At 35.5% G+C, this 19,022-nt stretch overlaps 1 protein-coding gene across 2 annotated transcripts in view; it reads right to left on the reverse strand.

The window, feature by feature from the left end:
• The window catches only part of LOC115221532 (transmembrane protein 145), a 72,197-nt gene that overhangs the window by 30,201 nt on the left and 22,974 nt on the right, over positions 1 to 19,022 (reverse strand). For both annotated transcript variants that reach the window (XR_003882639.2, XM_029791734.2), the window contains exons 2-4: positions 7,428 to 7,517; positions 3,024 to 3,092; positions 16 to 219 (exon numbers count right to left, since the gene is read on the reverse strand). Coding sequence is in view for 1 of the 2 variants with exons in the window: in XM_029791734.2 (XP_029647594.1) it covers positions 16 to 219; positions 3,024 to 3,092; positions 7,428 to 7,517 (363 nt within the window). In the remaining variant the exon portion in view is untranslated. The remainder of the gene's footprint in view (positions 1 to 15; positions 220 to 3,023; positions 3,093 to 7,427; positions 7,518 to 19,022) is intronic.

Below are 19,022 nucleotides of genomic sequence, written 5' to 3' on the forward strand. Positions count from 1 at the left end.
TAGTTGAATACTCACATTGTTGTTAACTGGTTTACATCGTCCAACAGTGATGAACCACCAACGTGGTCTGATCGACCGGAAGAACCTGATTCCATCACATTTATTGTAACTGTAGCCACTATGGTTCATCAGCTGACATCCTGACCATTCATAGTCTTCAGACAGGTCAACAATTTGGAAGTAATCAGGCCGCAGTACAGACACCTTGTCTTCACATGTCTATATGAAATGTAAGAAACCATTGCAAAAGTTGTTGGTATACCCATGTTGTTTAGTTATTTCAAATGACAACTGGTAAACAATAATATCACTGGTTGCAGGATTCCAATCACATAATTACTGGCTCACTGCATTTCTGACAAAATGACAAAACTGATGAATCAGGGGTCCACACAAAACCCCGCTAGGACAAAACTCCCCTCTGGACTATGTGAATGAGAGGAAGACCATGGAGGAATTTCTGAATGACGTAGAGTACAGCATCAGGTTGTAATATAATAAACTTTAAAAGAACCTCAACACAAAATGATTAGAACAAAAATTATGATTTAAAAATTGCATGGTCTTTTTTTTTACATGGGGGGTGGGTTATCTTCATGGATTTTCTTTCCTTGCTTTTTTGTCCCCTAGGGGTTTTTGTCCTACACTTGATGAATCAATAAAGTTGTTAGAGTAGCAGACAAAATGCCTTGTGGTACATGGTCCAGTTCTCTGCACTCTGAGTTCAAATTCTGTTAAGGACAGCTGTGCCTTTCATCCATTCAAGGGTGGTAAGTTATTAATGTCTAAGGTGGTTCACTGGCAGAATTATTGGAGCAGTGGACAAGACGCCTGGCAATATTTGTTCCACATTTTTATATTCTGAGTTCGTGAGTGGCAGACTTAATCTATCAAATAATTCAACAACATTCTCTGGTCCATGAATGCTTTTAACAGAGTTCATTCTGTTGCAAGAATTCATGCCATATCTGGTTTGGGGATAACTTCCTCTTACCAGCCTTGGTCTTGATTAAGGTAAAAAAAAGGAGGGGGGGCATGAGCACTACCCTTCCTTCCCTGACTAAACAGTAACAAAAATACACAACTCAGTGCAGAATTATTATTGAAAAGCATTTCGCTTAACGACCTGCAGGGAGGGGATCCATTTTCTGACCAGCATTTACACCTTTTGCCTACATACATGTTGTGCTTGTGGTGGCAATTGTTGTAAAACACAGTGGTTTGTGGTTAGTACACCATATTGTAGTGGTGGCTGTTGTAAAGTCGATTTACGCACACACACGCACACCCCCAAATTATTAACCTGTCACAGTCTACATATGTAATGCTTTAAGTATGGAACAAAATCAAACACATAATCTGTTAAAGATACAACATTTATTTATATATTAACCATAAAACAACTGACTGATAAATATTTCAAATTATGTACTTATGTGTGTGTCCCATTTGGATTTACTGTAATGTAATAAACTGTTTAACCACACTGTTCACATGCCAGTCACACACTCTAACCAGTTTAACGATGACCTGTTACTAAATGAGCTCTTAATTACAGTGGATTTATTTTTTAATGTTTATATATCAATTCTCTCTCTCTCTTTCTCTATGTATGTGAATATAAATATATATATTGTATATATAATTTCCTTGTCATTTCAACTTCTTATTACTGCTCTGTACCTGAATGGTGATTCGTTTGGAGCAAATGCATATTGAGTTCTAACACCAAGTTATTAATATTGCTATGCATAAGCAAAATATTAATAATAATATTAATAATAATAATAATAATAATAATAATAATTTATAACACACACACACACAAAGGTGGGCTGAAAAGTTCATTGGCTGACTATGAAGGAGTGATGCTAGAGCAGTGAAATTCTGGCATGCATTACTTCAATCCTTCTTATTAACTGCATTTGTTTCTTTCCAAGTAAACTGACATCTGATTGTTCAAAGAAGACTTCAAAAGTAGCGAGTAGCAACTTCTCTTGAAAATCGACAAAATTTGGCATTGTGTTGCTATCAAATACCTGCAGAAAAAGGGTTTAGCCCCCAACAACATTCATGCTGACATGGTTGCTACATTAAGGGATGATGCTTCAGCTTTTATCAACAATGCAAAAGTGGGCAGCTGAATTTAAGATGGGAAAGAAGAGTCTTTAAGATAACCCAAGGTCTGGATGTCCTGCAATTGCAACAGAGAGAAGGAGACAATCCATGCAGTGGAAACACCCATCCTGACCTGCTTCAAAAGCCATGGTCATTTTATCTGTGAGAAGGTGATGGCCTAAGTTTTTTGGGATGCAAAAGGCATTGTATTTATTGACTATCCTCAAAAGGGCCACACCATCAATGGCAGTTACAAAAGGCTATCAAAGCCAAACACCCAGGAAAACTGACAAAAGTGGTTGTTTCATGAGGACAATAAACTCCAGCACACAAGCTGCTGTGTGTGATTGTACCTTTGAACTTGTTGATCAGCCTCCCTTATTCTCCTGATTTAGCCCCATCTGACTATCATCTATTCCCCAACATGAAAAAATACTTGATTGGGAACAAATATCACAGTGATGATGACATCACATCTGCTGCTGATGACTATTTTGACCAATAGGACAAAAGCTTCTTCACTAATGTGATCCTTCTTATTCTTTAAAAGATGGTAAGTTGTGTCTTAATAAAGTTTTGACTTATTTCTAGTAGGTTATAACCATTGTAATTGTGACTTGTGGTTGTTACTGTTGTTGTTATCTTTTCAGTCCCTACTTCTGTTGTTGTTGTTGTTGTTATTGGGTGCACTTGCTACTGTTGATGTTGTTACTGTTACAGTTACTGCACAGGTTACAAATGTCATCACCATGTTTACTGCTGCTGTCACCATGGTTACTGCTGTCATCACCATAGTAATTGTTGCTACAGTTACTGCTGTTGTTGCCATGGTTACTGCTGCTGTTGCTATGGTTATTGTTACTTATTGTTGCTGTAACTCATTAAAGAAGTAGAAGGTACCTTACCTTTTCACTGTCGTAAATCTCCTTCCATTGGTCATCAAAGTAGAAATACAGCTGCATACCCTGATAACTCTGAAATAAGGGAAGAATAAGGGTGAACTCCAGGGTCAACACAGTAGTAGTTGCTATACTGTACTAACAAAGTCATGAATCAAGAAACTTCCAAATAAAGGTGAGATTATCAGATCCATGTAATAAGAGTGGTTATGTACAGTGACTCCTACCTCACCCTTATACTCTAGTAACTCTGAAATAAGGAGTAAGATTTCGCGATTCTTCACATTAGTTATCCTATCTACTTCACCCTACCAACAAAAAAAGAAGACTAACCTGACTTTATATACAGTTTAAAAGTCAAAAGTGAAATAAAATGGTCTACGGTGAAGAAGACAAAAATTCGACTTATCTAGCAAAGCCTATGACTCTTTGACAAAGGAAACTGCTTCAAATGTTAAACTTTTCTTCTTCCCCATAGTAAGCCAATTTATTCCAATTTTGAATTCACTAATGGCTGGCACATACTATCAATAACTTTCATGGATCCTATTGTTAGCTTTATAAACAGTCTATAAGTATACATAAGAATGTCAATCTACTTCATGATCTGAAATAATTTAGAGAAAACATGGTCACTGACCAAAGGGTTCAAAATTTTGATGGCTCTAAAAAAAATCACTTGACCACATTGTTCATACAGTCATGTCAGGCCACACTGTGACTGCTCCTTTCTTGACTCCACCTAGAGGATGTACTCCACCAATAGTTTCACCACTACCCAGTGGATTCTATCAGACAGATCATGTAATCATGTGGTTGCATGTTCCAACGATGGAGTTTCTAAGTGGTCAAATGAGCCAATGATGGGGCCTTTATATAGTTACTCAACCAGTTAGAAATACTAGCCAAATCTCCCTCAAATCACACGTACTCATATATATAGGGTACAGTGAATAAAATGTATTCTAAATTGTGCAAAAATGAAAATAACACTGACATCTCATTTTAACAGATATATTTACAAAAATAAGATAAAAATATTTTGAAATACTAAAGAGTAAATTTATTCAATAAAATCGCCATTGGCTTCAACCACAGTCTCCAGACGACTTCAGAATCTCCTGAAACTCTTCTAGATGATCTCCTTGTTTAAGTTGCTGAATGCTGCCATAATCCTTGCCTTCAGTTCATCTTTGGTGTTGCAAAGAGTTTTGTTGGTCTCTCACTCAACTGCACCCCACACACAATAATCACGGAGGTTGCAATCTGGGGAGTTAAGTGGCCAGATGTTAGGGGTGATATGGTCACAGAAATTGTCTGACAGCCATGACTGGGTTCTCCTGCTTGTGTGGCATGTTGCAGAGTCCTATTACCAGACATAGGGTTTTCCAGCAGCCACCCTCTTGACTCAAGGCAGCACTACCTCCTCCAAGCATTTGATGTAGGCCTCCGTGTTGAGTCTGAGGCTATGTGTGAAGATGAATGGAGGCATAACGTTGCCATCACTAGTGATCACTCCAAACATCATGCTGTTGACTGGATGTTTGATTTTTATCACTCTCAGTACATGTCCTCAGATTGACACCCAAACACTCTGGAATGTTCGTATTGGAGCCTCTGATGCAAACACCAAGAAGTACAGCATGTCGTTTCCAAACTTCTGGCAGAGTGAACTGCATCTTGGTGCTGTTTTTCTCACTAATGTTACTCAGCTGACTCTACTATATTGTGTAGTCGACAAAATCAAAAACATACAATGCACATACGCAAAATTAAAAATATAAAATGGTGACAATTTACCCATCACACTCTCGGCTTGCTAAAAAAAAGAGTAGGCTGGGCAAAAGTTCTGTTACTCTGCTGGTAACAAGGGGCCTCTCACTCAGAGTGAAAGGAAGACTGCATGATAGCTGTGTGCGAACAGCTATGCTACATGGCAGTGAAGTATGGGCTGAGACTGCTGAGTACATGCGTAAGCTTGTAAGAAATGAAGCTAGTATGCTCTGCTGGATGTGTAATGTCAGCATGCATGCACAACAGAGTGTAAACGTCCTGAGAGAAATGTTGGGCATAAGAAGTATCAGATGTGGTGTACAAGAGAGATGACTGCGCTAGTATGGTCATGTGTTGCATATGAATGTGGACAGCTGTGTGAAGAAGTGTCACACTCTAATGTTGGTAGACCCAGGAAGACATGGGACAAGGTGGTGAAGCACGATCTTCGAATGGTCAGCTTCACAGAAGCAATGACAAGCAACTGAGACCTTTGGAGATATGCCGTGCTTGAGAAGACCAATCAAGCCAAGTGAGATTGTAGTTGTGGCTGATGCCAGTGCCATTTGACTGGCATCCATGCTAGTGGCACGTAAAAAAACACCGGTCAAGCGTTGGCCCTCATGGAGGCAGTGACATCATGCCGAGTGAGATTGTAGTTGTGGCCGATGGAAGTATGGCATAACTGTCTCATTAAAAGCACCCTTCAATTATTGGCCAATATGTTGTGTTTTTGAAAACATGTCGAACCAAGTGAAATTGTAATCATGGCTGAAGCTAGTGCCATCTGCCTGGCATGTAATAAGCACCATTCAAGCATTGGGCCTCATGGAGGCATTGACAGGTGACCAAGACCTTTGGCAATATACCATGCTTGTGTAGACCTGTCAAGTTAAGTGAAACCATAGTCGTGACTGATGCCGCTGTCAGGTAATTGGCACCCATGCCAATGGCACATAAAAAACACCCACTACACTCTCGGAGTGGTTGGTGTTAGGAAGGGCATCCAGCCGTAGAAACCTTGCCAAATCAGATCAGAACCTGGCTTACCAGTTTTCAGTCAAACTGTCCAACCCATGCCAGCATGGAAAGCAGACGTTAAATGATGATGATGATGATATATATATTTCATCTTTTATTTGTTTCAATCATTAGACTGTGGCCTTGCTGGGACACCACCATGAAGAATTTTTAGTCAAATGAATCAACCCCAGTACTTCTTTTCTATTTTTTTTTTAAGACTGGTATTTATTCTACTGATCTCTTGTGCTGAACTGCTAAGTTATGGAGACATAAATATACCAATACTGGTAGTCAAGTGGTAGTGAGGGACAAAAGCAGAGACAAAGAGACACACATATACAGCCGTAATCTGGAACATAACTGAGAGTCACTACAGTATCTGCCCAGATGATATATCCTTCCAAACTTTTACACACACACACATATATATATCTTTTAAATTTGTTTACAGGAAACATTTTGAATATTCAAATAAAGCTCCTATTCTATTATGCTGGCTACAGTCTAATAATGCTAACTGCTGAACCAGTTTTTTGGGGTTGTACCAATATAATGTAGGATAAATATAGTAATAGCAATAATCCTTGGATGGAATTTATAAATATTCTTAAGAGACATGTGATTTGTGGAAACACATGTAGCAATGCATTAAAATATTTATAAATTCCAGCCGAGAATTATTATTACTATATATATATATATATATATATATATATAATATATATATATATATATATATATGAGAGAGAGAGAGAGAGGTGGGGGTCACAAAAGTGACAGAGGGTACTGACTAGCACCAGCTATTACTAGAAACAAGAGTTAAAAGTCATAACTCAAAAACGACAGAGTATTTGGAGACTTACTTCCCTTTGTCAGTCATTAAGTACAGTGCTTAGTGGCTTTTGAGTTGTTTTAACTCTTATTTCTAGTAAATAGCTGGTGCTGGTCAGTACTCCCTGTCACTTTTGTGACCTATCAATTTTGGCGTTAGGTTCAAATTGCTAATTAGCCAATTCAATATGTTATATATATATATATATATATATATATATATATATATATATATTATATATATATATATACACATACACACACATAGGATTCTTTCAGTTTCCCTCTACCAAATCCACTCACAAGGCTTTGGTTAACCAGAGGTTATAGTAGAAGGCACTTGCCCAAGATGCCATGCACTGGGACTGAACCCAAAACCATGTGGTTGAGAAGCAAGTTTCTTACCACACAGCCACACCTGTGCCTACTATATCTAGAAAGGAAATGGAATGGTCACAGTTAAATTGCATTTGATCATAACTCTGCTTGATCAGAGCAGCCCTGAGATTAAACATTTGGTGGTGTATATCTAACAACAAATGTAAAAAAAAATATTTAAAAAATATTACACAACACATCTTTATTTGCTTAATAGAGCAGTAACAGGAAATAATCACAATGAAAGGATTAAATTACCACACAATTGTTGATCACATACATTCAATAAATTGTCTTAGTGTCCAGTTAAAAGAGAAAAAGATGGGTTGCAATCAAAATTAGCAAAGAATAAAACTGAATAGTACCAATAATATATTGAATTCAGTGCCAGAGAAAACCACTTACAGCAGGAAACTGGAAGGAATACTGTACTGAACCAAGACGGTTCTGATCATCTCCAGACAAAAAGCAAAAGCGAGTCAGGAATTTCCAGTTCTGTAAAAGTAAAAATATCAAAATGGGTAATACATATTATATACGTCTAACAAGTAGTTTCTCTGAAAGCTATTTTACATGCATTTCTCTCATGTTTCCTTGTCCTTCATTTTTAGTCAGTCTTATGCTGAGCCAGACAACAGTTCATCCACATCCACCATGTCTGTCACTGGGCTGCAAAGGCTAGCACTGGTTTCTTAGGACAGTGTGTGGAGAAAGCTGCAGGCGCCTTGCTGTACCCAAGAAGACCTGTCCTCCACAGCAGAAGTGTTGACGCTCCTCCCCTTGATGAAGAGGATTGGCTTGCAAGAGCCCAGTGCTGGTGCCACATTAAAAGCACCCAGCACACACTATAAAATGGTAGGCATTGGGAAGGGCATCCATCCACAGAAACCAAGCCAAATCAGGCTGGAACCATGATTCGATCATGCAGAGATACCCGGCATTGCCCGTGTTACATGCAATTGAAGAATTAGATTTTACTGTTCTATTTTTTGTAATGAACTGGAATATCTATGTTTCGAATTTCATCAAAATTGCAGATGAGGGTTATCTCCCTCCTTACACACCCTAAAAAAGATTGTAATCGTGCCACATGTATCCCATACTACTGATTTTTATGCACATATTCCAAAATTCCAGTTTTATTGAACCTGTTAAAAAGATTTTGCTCCTGAAAAATGAAGGTTATGGAGCTCTAAAATGTGAGAGTTAAGGGCCCTCTTGGGGGTGGGCATCTTAATGTCAACCAGAGAAGTTGAATTGTTGAGAATCTTTTTAACTTGGGTCTTATATCTATTGTTTGAATTTCTTTGAAATAGGAAATATATGTTCACTGGGTTTGTAAAAGAGAGCAAAGCTACAGGAAACCAAAAGACCAATGATCACAATAAGCAGTCAGTTACCCTACCCTAGTTGTTACCACTCCCAATGTAGGATTCCTCACCATCCAGGTGACAGGCACAGCTGTAAAATGCATTACGAATCTATAGCAATTGGAAGGGCATGACCCAACTGAAATAAACATTAACAGCTGTGTGACGTGAGGGCTAAGGAGAAATGAAAGTGTCACCTCTGGAGTTTGAAAATGACCACTATACTGATATGTAACTGGACAGAATAAATTTACAATCTATAAATGTCTTTGAATAACCAGTCACTCATCTGGGAAGGCCTTGAAATCAATGTTACCATCTGGGGACTATGTGTGACCCAGTGATAATAAAAAGACTGAAAGGAGGTCTGCAATCAAATAACTTTACTCAACACTTTGCAACTGAATCAGTGGAGGCAAAGATGCCTCTCAGTTACTTGACAATTTATGCAGCACATTGCAGACATCACAATATAAGCGTATATCAAAGCAAACTGTGACACTGTTGTGCCATTGAATTACAAATAATGCTCATCTTTTATACTCAGGTAACACTACAGCTTCCAAGAGCACAACTGTATACATTTTTGCTTAGATAAAATGCCAAAATTGTAGGTGTTAAGTCCCCATGGAGGGGTTTTTCTAACTTGTAAGAAGATGAAATTTTATAAATATTACTTCATTTGTGTCTAATATCTATGGTTAAAATTTCAATTTCCAAATTTCATAAAGATGCATTCAGTACTTTTGACCTAGTTTTGGATCATAAAAGAAATTACTAAAATTTGGGAGTTAAGGCCCCCATTAAGATGTTTTATATATATATATATATATATATATATATATATAATAAAATATTAGGGAATAAATCCAAACTTACAGAGAAAAATCAGATTTAGGATTGAATCCAATTTTATAGTAAAATATTATATTATATTAAATTAGACATAAAACCACTATTAGGCAAATCAAACAATGAAAAACTTAAGCCAATACATAAGATTAATTAATTTATATTATTTAAATATATATCAAAATTATTAAAAAAGATAATTAATATAACACTACGATCGTTTCATGGCTGTTCAATTCTTAAAATTTTCGAGTTACAGTCATTCTTCAGGTGGTTTACATATTTAACTTGGCGAGGTTTAATAATTTTGATATATATTTAAATAATATAAATTAATTAATCTTATGTATTGGCTTAAGTTTTTCATTGCATGATTTGCCTAATAGTGGTTTTATCTCTAATTTAATATAATATATATATATATGGATTGATTTTCGTTATTTTTTCCCCTTTGCCGGCATAGATTGTTTTCAAGTACTTTGGTTTTTCTGGGAGTCCCTTTTAAAGTAGAAGAAATAGCTAAGGTTTTTTGACTGCTATTTCTAAACTTCGGTATGTGGTGAAGCAAATTTTGCTGAACCCTAATTATAAAGTATATATATAAATATATATACACATAGATAGATATAGATATAAATATATACACACACACACACATACAAAGATAAATTGATAGATACAACTGAGTGGGCAAACAAAAATATGAGACATAGCCTAGTGCTTTTTTATGTTGATAAGCCTGGTACTTATTCTATTAGTTTGTTCTTGTGAAACCAGTAAGTTATGAGGATGTAAATAAATGAACAGCAGTTGTGAAGCAGTGACGAGGGAGAAACACAAAGACACACACACATAGACTTACATATATACATACATATATATACGATTGATATGTATGTATGTATGTATGTATACACACACACACAAAGATAAATTGATAGATACGAGTGGGCAAACAAAAATATGAGACACTGCCTAGTGCTTTTTTTTTATTTTGATAAGCCTGGTACTTATGCTATCAGTTTCTTCTTGTGAAACCAGTAAGTTATGGGAATGTAAATAAACGAACACCAGTTGTGAAGCAGTGATGAAGGAGAAACACAAAGACACACACATAGACTTACATATATATACAATTGATTTCTTTCAATTTCTGTCTACAAAATCCACTGACAAGGCTTTGGTTGGTCTGAGGCTATAGCAGAAGACACATGGCAAGTTACCACACAGTGGGACTGAACTGAGGACCATGTGTTTTGGAACCAAGTTTGTTACCACACAGCCACACCTGCACCTATGTATGTGTGTGTATGTGTGTGTGTGTATGCGTGTATATATGTATGCATGTATATATGTGTATATATATGTGTATATATTACATGTACATCTATATATATATATACATCTACACATACATATATACATATACATCTATATATATACATGTATACATATACAGTTGTACATATAAATGTATACATATACATCTATATATATACATGTATGCATGTATATATATATATATATATATATATTATATATATACATCCATATATATATACATGTATGTGTATATATATATATATATATATATATACATCCATATATATATACATGTATGTGTATATATATATATATATATATATATATATATATGTAAAGTTAAATTTAAAATAATAAGGGTGAAAAATTGAATATTAATTTGATTAATATGAATTGAAAACCAGTGGTGTAGCATATAAGACCATAGCGGATCTTCTAGCAAAACGGATGTCCACTGTTAATGGTTCATTCCTGTTATATAATAGTTTCACTTTATTAGTTTCAGTATTAAAGTGAAAGCATCTGACATTACAATAGAGAGATGTTTTTCTTTCACTTTTAACACGTAATACTGAAATAGTAGAGAAGATATGATATTGCTGTGGGCTCGCTCTAGGCAAGAAGTTAAAAATTTTTTTTTGCCCATGACACTACATGGACCCTAAGTAAGGCATGTGTAAAATTCGAATGAAATTGGTTGTGTAGTTCTCAAGTTTTAGGGATTCGCACAGACAGACACACATTCTCAGTTTTATATAGAGATATTAGAGAGAGAGAAGTTGCTAACCCCTAAGCCCAAACCTACACAGGACTGGGGTCAGCCAGCATCATCATTTGATTAACAACGACCAATCAGAGACCAGTCAAGTGTGTGTGAGAGAAATAAATAGAAAGAAAGAAAGAGAAGTCAACCCCAATACTTGACAGATACTTGACTCTAGAATTATCAAAGACAAAAATAACTTCAGCAGGATTTGAACACAGAATACAAAGAGATGGAACAAATACTACACTCCTAATCATTCTGCTGATCCATTTCCAGGGTAGGATGGTTTAGTTTGTTGAAGCAACTTTTTTGTTTTTGCTTCTTTTTACAGTTGGCTGATCGTAGTTTGTACTCTTACTCTCAACAGTGGAGAGGGAGTCTCTACATGAACACTCAACCTGCAGTAACAGCCACATCTTCTAGAAAACTTAACACTTTGTTTTGAATAAAGAGCAGTTGCTAATATAGAAAATAACAGGATGGTCATGGTTGAATTACCTTTGATCATAAGTCTGCTTAATCAGAATTAAACAAAAACAATAATAACTAAGTAGGGAGAAAACTTGTCTTTTGTCAGTCAATGAAACTGGAGTTTACAGAGTTATGCCGCTTGCTTAGTCATACAGAACAATGTCTTTTTACCTAATTAGAGATGGAGAGCTAATGTAATATATTGAACAAAATAGTTAACTAAAATAACACTGCTAATGAAGAGGAAGACAGCACTAATGATAATTTTTATCATGAAAAGGAAGAGAGATAATGCTAAAATCCAAATTATTTATACAATTAATATAGACACGCAGCAGGGAGCAATGTTTGGTTAAAGTGACATCTTGACATATTTTAGTCTTATTGGACCTCCTCAGCAAAAATTTTTTACCAATGTGAGAATAAAGATTTTTGAATGACAAATATTCACTGATAAGGAAAAAAATTTAAATAATGGGAGAGGAAGAGGCTTCAACTTCAGTCACTGTGCCATTCTGTTAAAAAACCACAAGAAATATTTCAACCACTATTTATCAAAATGTTTACAAATTACAAAAAAAGAAAAATTCTCCCTAAATGTGGTCAACATTTTAATATATTTTGTTCTCACAAGAAAATAGAGGAGCTTCTATATGGTTGTTCTGACTGACAGAAATAGTAGTCAAATCTCCCTCAAATCACATTTTAACATCTTAAAAAACAAAGAACATTTATCTCATAATAATATAGTCTTATACATTGTCTGAAAAGTAAAATAAAGATAAGATGTTCTTATATGAAATATCTTTGATCGTAAGATCTACTCAATCAGACCTCAAATTGAACAACAACAATTACAGCCTGCAATAACTGCAGGGATTGGACAAAATAATGGAAACACCTTAAAATTTCAAACAAATTTATTTTAATATGGGGTAGGGCCACCTTTGGCAGTAATTACAGCTTGAATTCTACAAGGTATGGACTCATACAAAGTTTTAATTGTATCCAGAGAAATTTTTGTCCATTCTTTAGCTAAAACAGTCTCCAGTTTTTGTAATGATGATGGCGGAAGATATCAACTCCTTACTTGTTTTTCTAAAATGCACCATAAATGTTCAATAATATTGAAATCTGGGAACTGTGGAGGCTAGATAAGATGTTCATCTTCACTAGAATGTTCCTCATGCCATTCAGTAACAACTTTAGCTGTGTGAATTGGTACATTATCATCCTGAAAGATTGTGTTTCCCTCCAGAAACAGTTCTGTAACTATAAGATGAATTTGATCAGATAAAATGCTTAAATAGTCTTGACTATTAATTCTGCCATGAAGGGAAACCACTGGACTGGCAGATTTCCAAGATATAGCTCCCCCAGATCATCACAGATCGTCCTACATGTTTAACAGTTGGAAAAAGACAGTCTAGGTCAAATGCTTCTTTTGGCTGTCTCCACATGTATACTCGGCCGGTGGTCGGAAATAAGGTAACGGATGACTCGTCCGAGAAAATAACATTCTTCCACTGCTCTAGGGACCAATTCTGGAAGCTTTTACTCCACTCTAAACACTTTGCAATGTTTGTTTTTGAAAGTAGTGGTTTTCTGATTGTAGCCCTCCTGTGAAATCCGGCTTTGTGCAGCTCCCGGCAAACAGTTTTTGTGGAAACTGGGTTCTGAAGGTGGTCATTAAGCTCTGCAGTAATTTTGGGGACTGTACTTTTGTGATCCTTTTTAACAATTCATGTAAGAGTCCGACAGTCCCTATCTGAAAGCCTTGGTTTTCTTCTGGAGTTTTGTTTCAACGAGGAGGTTTTTCCCTCTTTCTCAAAGGCTGTCATTACTTTCCAGATAGTACTTCTTGATACACCAAACATTTCGGTTATTTTCGTTTCACTATTGCCTGTGATACAAGCACCTCTTTGATAGACCCAAATAACTTCCAAATGGCAGTCTTCAGCACAGCAATCGTATTGCATTGAACCTGTCTTCAATGACACCCCATGCTCCAAACTCAGATGGATTTATATCTGGGTAGCTAGAAGGTTAGATTCCTCTGAAATTAAAAATTAGAATGTTTACCTTTAAATAATACTGAAGATGCTTTGAACTATGTACTGGTGTAAAATAACCTCATTCAGATGCCAATGTTTAGTAAACCATGACATCAAAATCTAAAAGATGTTCAAATATGCCGTTGTACTGCGCTTGCAACATCGAACATCATTCATGAGACTAGATTATTGCTTCATATCACAACAAAAGCTTTGGCAGCCTTAAAAGCAATAATCCTGTAGTTGTGGTGATTGATAATTTAGTAGACTATGAATTTTACTTTCACCTAAAAAGATTCTTTCCTTCTATATAATTGAAAAGCTTGGGCTCTCTCAGCTCTAAGAGCTTTACCAAAGGCTATGAGAATGCTTCAACATCTGCAAGTATATGACTTCAACCCTAAGTTTTTTTTCATGTTCCCCACCCCACCTACTGTCTTTTTTTTTACAAGATTGGTAATGCTGATGGAAAGATACCATGGCAATCATTTTAGATCAGCCTGTGTGCAAGAAATAGTTTGAGACTGAGAACATCTGTAATCATAAACTAAGTTAAAGTATGGCAAGTTATTGCCTTAGAATATCCTTCAATGGTAATGATTTCCTAAGAGCCATGCTCTGTGTGGCTCATTTCAGCAATATTTCACTGCAACGATTCCATAATTCTAGTACAATCTACCACAATCTTCAACTAGTAACAAAACAAAGTTTATATCTTAAACCTATTTAACATGTAAGCTAAATAGGTTTAAAATTTTTAATTCATGAAACTTATCAAGATGACATTTTAAAAAAACAGTCTCAATTTAACAGGTTAATTGTGTGTGTGTGTGTGTGTGTGTGTGTGTGTGTGTGTGTGTGTGTGTGTGGTGTGTGTGTGTGTGTGTGTCTCTCTCTCTCTCTTTCTCTCTGCTTTGAATATATTTATAGATAGACTTAAATCAAGAAAAAAATCAAGATGTGACAACATCGAACATTTTAAGGCTATTTCCCTGCTAAAGCAGAGCTTAGCCTTGTAAACCTGAGGATAGTCTAGTCATCTTGTTTCCATTTTGAAGCTGTGTTTTATTGATTTGAGGTCCTTCCTGATTCCATCCCTCTTAGTCATTTCTTCTATAATATACAGAGATACAGCATACTTATCAGCCTAAAACTGGGATATACACTTTAACAAGATATAACAAAACACTCAGACCTACATGTGTGTCATATTACAAATATTTTGTTTGTAGAGAGGTTCTTATGAAATATTGATTTAAATGTATTTTTATGTAAACTTACAAACATTTCTGATTGCCTAAAAATATAGTTTCTTTAGTTCCACAACTAATAATTTAAAGAGAAACTACATCTGTTCATTATCAAGCATGTCTAGAACTCCTACCATATCATGATTGAAAGTTAATTTAAGAACATTTAGAATTTAAAATTGAATTTTTTTAATGCAACCCTAAGTAAAACTTAGTAAGTAAAATTAACAATGGTTTTAGAATATATACACATACACCCATCAAAGATAAATCTTAACTCATACAAAACTGAACCAAAGTTATTTTAAAGTATTCCATAAATATTTAACAATTTCAAAACTATGACAAATATCAATAGAAATGAAAATGGAATTTGAAAATCAAGTAGTTACACACAAAACATGTACAGTAAATCCCTAATTAATTCCAATACTACATATAGTTTTGACAAGTTTTCTTGTTTCATCAGTCGGAGCTGGCTTTCAGTTTTCATATAACCTTTGGCTGACTAAAAGGCTAATTTAAGGTCTCTAAAGTCACTCTAAGGTCACTTAGTATAGTGATAAATTTATAAATCAATAAAGTCACAAAGAATCAAGAATGCTGTATATAAAATTCCTATATGCATGTGTGCCAATCAAGAACCAATTCTGTACAAAAATTAGGTGAATTCATTCACAAGTGCAGCATATACAAGATTAACCCATTAGTTTTTAAACTGGTCATAACTGGTCAAAAGTTCTACCTGTAAAGCACAATGAAAGGTAGATCTGGTGAGATTGTTGAAATGTTAGAATGGATGCATGCTGCACAGGAGGAGAACCCCAGCCAGACTTCTCATGAACAAGGAACTGGGTAAGCAATAGTGATTGTGTGTGGTGGGGAGCATAATATGGCAGAGAAATGGGTAGATAAAGTAATCAAGGAACCTTGGAGTGTGCAGTAGGAAAGTTAAGCTTATATTAGTCTTGGAAAATACAATGGCAACATTTATCTGCAAGAGATCCTCAATTGGGACTAGCAGATAAACAAAAGATAAGGACCAGTTTTACCTCAACAATGTACAAGAATGACCTTATATTCATGGCTAGTGACTTCAATATGTTAAGCAGCACTCTGATGGGTTCCATTGTGTACATGGAGGTTATGGCTTTGGTTCTAGAAATGAGGAGAGAAAACTTTTGGAATTCTGTGATGCAAATGACCTAATCATCTGTAATACAATGAATTATCAATCTGATGAGCACACAAGCCAGACTGATGACATTCTCACTAGAAAACAGGATAGGCAGATGGTTGTAAATGCAAAGTCCTTCTCAGACAAAGAATGTACAACTCAATATAGGCTACTGGTTAGTCACTTCAGATTCAGAGCTTGAAAGACTCAGAGACACAAACCAATCTGGAAAAGGTGGATATGAAAGCTTAAAGATACACTGACCACAGAGAAATGTAGAGAAGTATTAATTGAAGTATTTGACAAAGAGGAGGAAACAAACATAAAAATACAGAGGACAACTGTTAGTTCCTGCAGGGCAACCTATTGAGGGTTACACACTACATCTGTGGTTGATGCAAAGTTCCAGCCAGAACAAGGGTGATGTGATGGTGGAACAGTGAGGCAGAGAGAGCCATAAAAGCTAAGAGACAGACTTGGAAAGAGAGGAAGAATAGGGGCAGTAAGGAATTATTTAGTTACTCTTCTAGGTTGCAAGAAGAAGAACTAGGCAACAGGTTTACTTAGAAAGAAGAGAAGCAGTAAGAAATTTGCCTAAGTACTTTAGTGTGAGGACCAGAGGCATGAAGTGTTCTGAATTGCAAGGCTGTGTATTAGAGAAAAGTACAAACAGATGGATAATGACACACTTGGACTTTGTAATTCTGCAGAGTCATGGAAATGCTACTATGAAAGATATCAAATGTTAAGGACACATGGGAGAAAGCAGGTCTTCCCAATGCTGACCCAATAGAAGGTCCAGCTATTCTAGAAGACAAGTGTACTATAGAGAAAGCAATTAAGGATATGAAAGCAGAGAAAGCCTATGTATGGAATACCAGGAGTAAGTGCTAAGATGCTTTACCCTATCGCACTGTGTTCCTGGTATTGCAGGATTAACTTAAATGTAATCTCTACCAGATTTCCATTAAAGTTGTAATGAACAACATATAAAAAAAGATAAACTACTAAAAATAGACAACTAATCACATGGCAGCATTGTAGTCAAGTGTATTTATGACTCCTTGTTAATGATGTCCCCCATTGCTATTGTTTAATTTTGTTTTTAATCAGGAAAAAAAAAAAAATTGCAATGAAACACATGTGTGATGAACCCAGCAAGATAAACAAGCAAGGCCTAGACTCTTTACAGTGAAGAAAATTATTGATACTGATTCTTCTTGACAAAGAGTTTACCCTTACACAGACAATGAGAGTGATTCAGACAATCAAACTAGAGAAAGTGATAAAAAATGTAGCAATCTGAGTGAAAAATACCGTAATAGAGATAGGCCTCTTATTGCTATTCTTTGATTTTTTTTTCTGTCCATTACCATACAGTAATTGAGAGATAGGCCTATTATTGTAATTCTCCTGAATTTTTTAGTGATTCTGTTCATTAATTTGCCCGCAATCGTTACCCTTGAGCTGTGAATGCAACTATTTATTTTTTAGTTCAGGAACCCAGGTGGAGGGTAAAATTAGACACACGGCCCAGGTCTGAGAAGGTTAAAATATCTTGCAGTGTAGGATACAGTTTAGTTACTCACACAGTCAATCAGTTTTCTTAACTGCTCAGGAGAATCCTTAGAGGTAGTAGATAACTTCTGTTGACTAGGTAACCTAATTAGCAGTGGAGAGAGATGTTCTGAAAACATAGTTACTAAAATAAAAACAGGCTGAAGAAAATCCAGAGATCTCTGTTGGTAACAAAAGTTTCTCTTTCAGAGTAAAAGGCAGACTGTATGATGCTTATGTACATGGTAGAGAGATGTGGGCCATGAATGATGAGGATAAGCAAAGGCTAGAAAAAACCAGACTATCCGTAACCCATTGGGTCACCGGGAAACTCTGAGTTTCCCAGCAATGGAGTTTAGTTTTATGGTTTTTTTTTTCTTTTCCAGGTTATTTTGCATGCTTTCAACGAATGTGACATTGAAATCATGAGTAAACAGCTCCTTTGCTCCCAGAAAAGGAAAGATTTGGCTGCTATTTCCTGCATGCCCTGCTACCACATAACAGGTATTTGAGTCTTTTATCACAAATAGCTGTTACATGATAGCAGGGCATGCTAGAAATAGCAGCCAAATTTTTGGAGGTGAGATACATTGAATGCACTAAAAAAATACCCTATGGAAAAAAACTATTTCACACTGAGGTTACAAATGGGTCTTTTATGAAATATTTTCACTTTAGAATATTTTTTAAATATGCCAAAAAAATTTTTATAATGGTATTCACTTGAAAATAATTTTAAAAAACATTAAAATATTGTCTGTTTAAAGAAAGCTAAAATATAAATTACTAAACATTTTTGAAATCACATTCACTTTAAAATATTTCTAAATGATTAAAATATTGTTTAACAAAACCGAAAATAGAAACATTTACTGTAAAAAAAAAAAAATCATATTTTTTCCATTGTCAACTTACTGTGTCTAATAGAAAGATAAGAGTTTCTTCACTTTCAGGATGAAGATTATTTTCGGAACATTTTCTCATTTCACATGGTTTTGGATATTTATACCCTGAAAATCTCTGACATCTCAAAAACCACTTTACCGATTTACACAAAACTTGTTTCATTCCATTCATATTAACATTTCAAGGTAAACTTAATTTATAGTATTTTCCTATTATGCGCCAGTTTGGCCGAACAACACTGCAAGCAAGCAAGCAAGATTCAATGTGACTTCAT

Source organism: Octopus sinensis, linkage group LG18 (assembly GCF_006345805.1).
Source record: "Octopus sinensis linkage group LG18, ASM634580v1, whole genome shotgun sequence".
Taxonomy (NCBI): domain Eukaryota; kingdom Metazoa; phylum Mollusca; class Cephalopoda; order Octopoda; family Octopodidae; genus Octopus; species Octopus sinensis.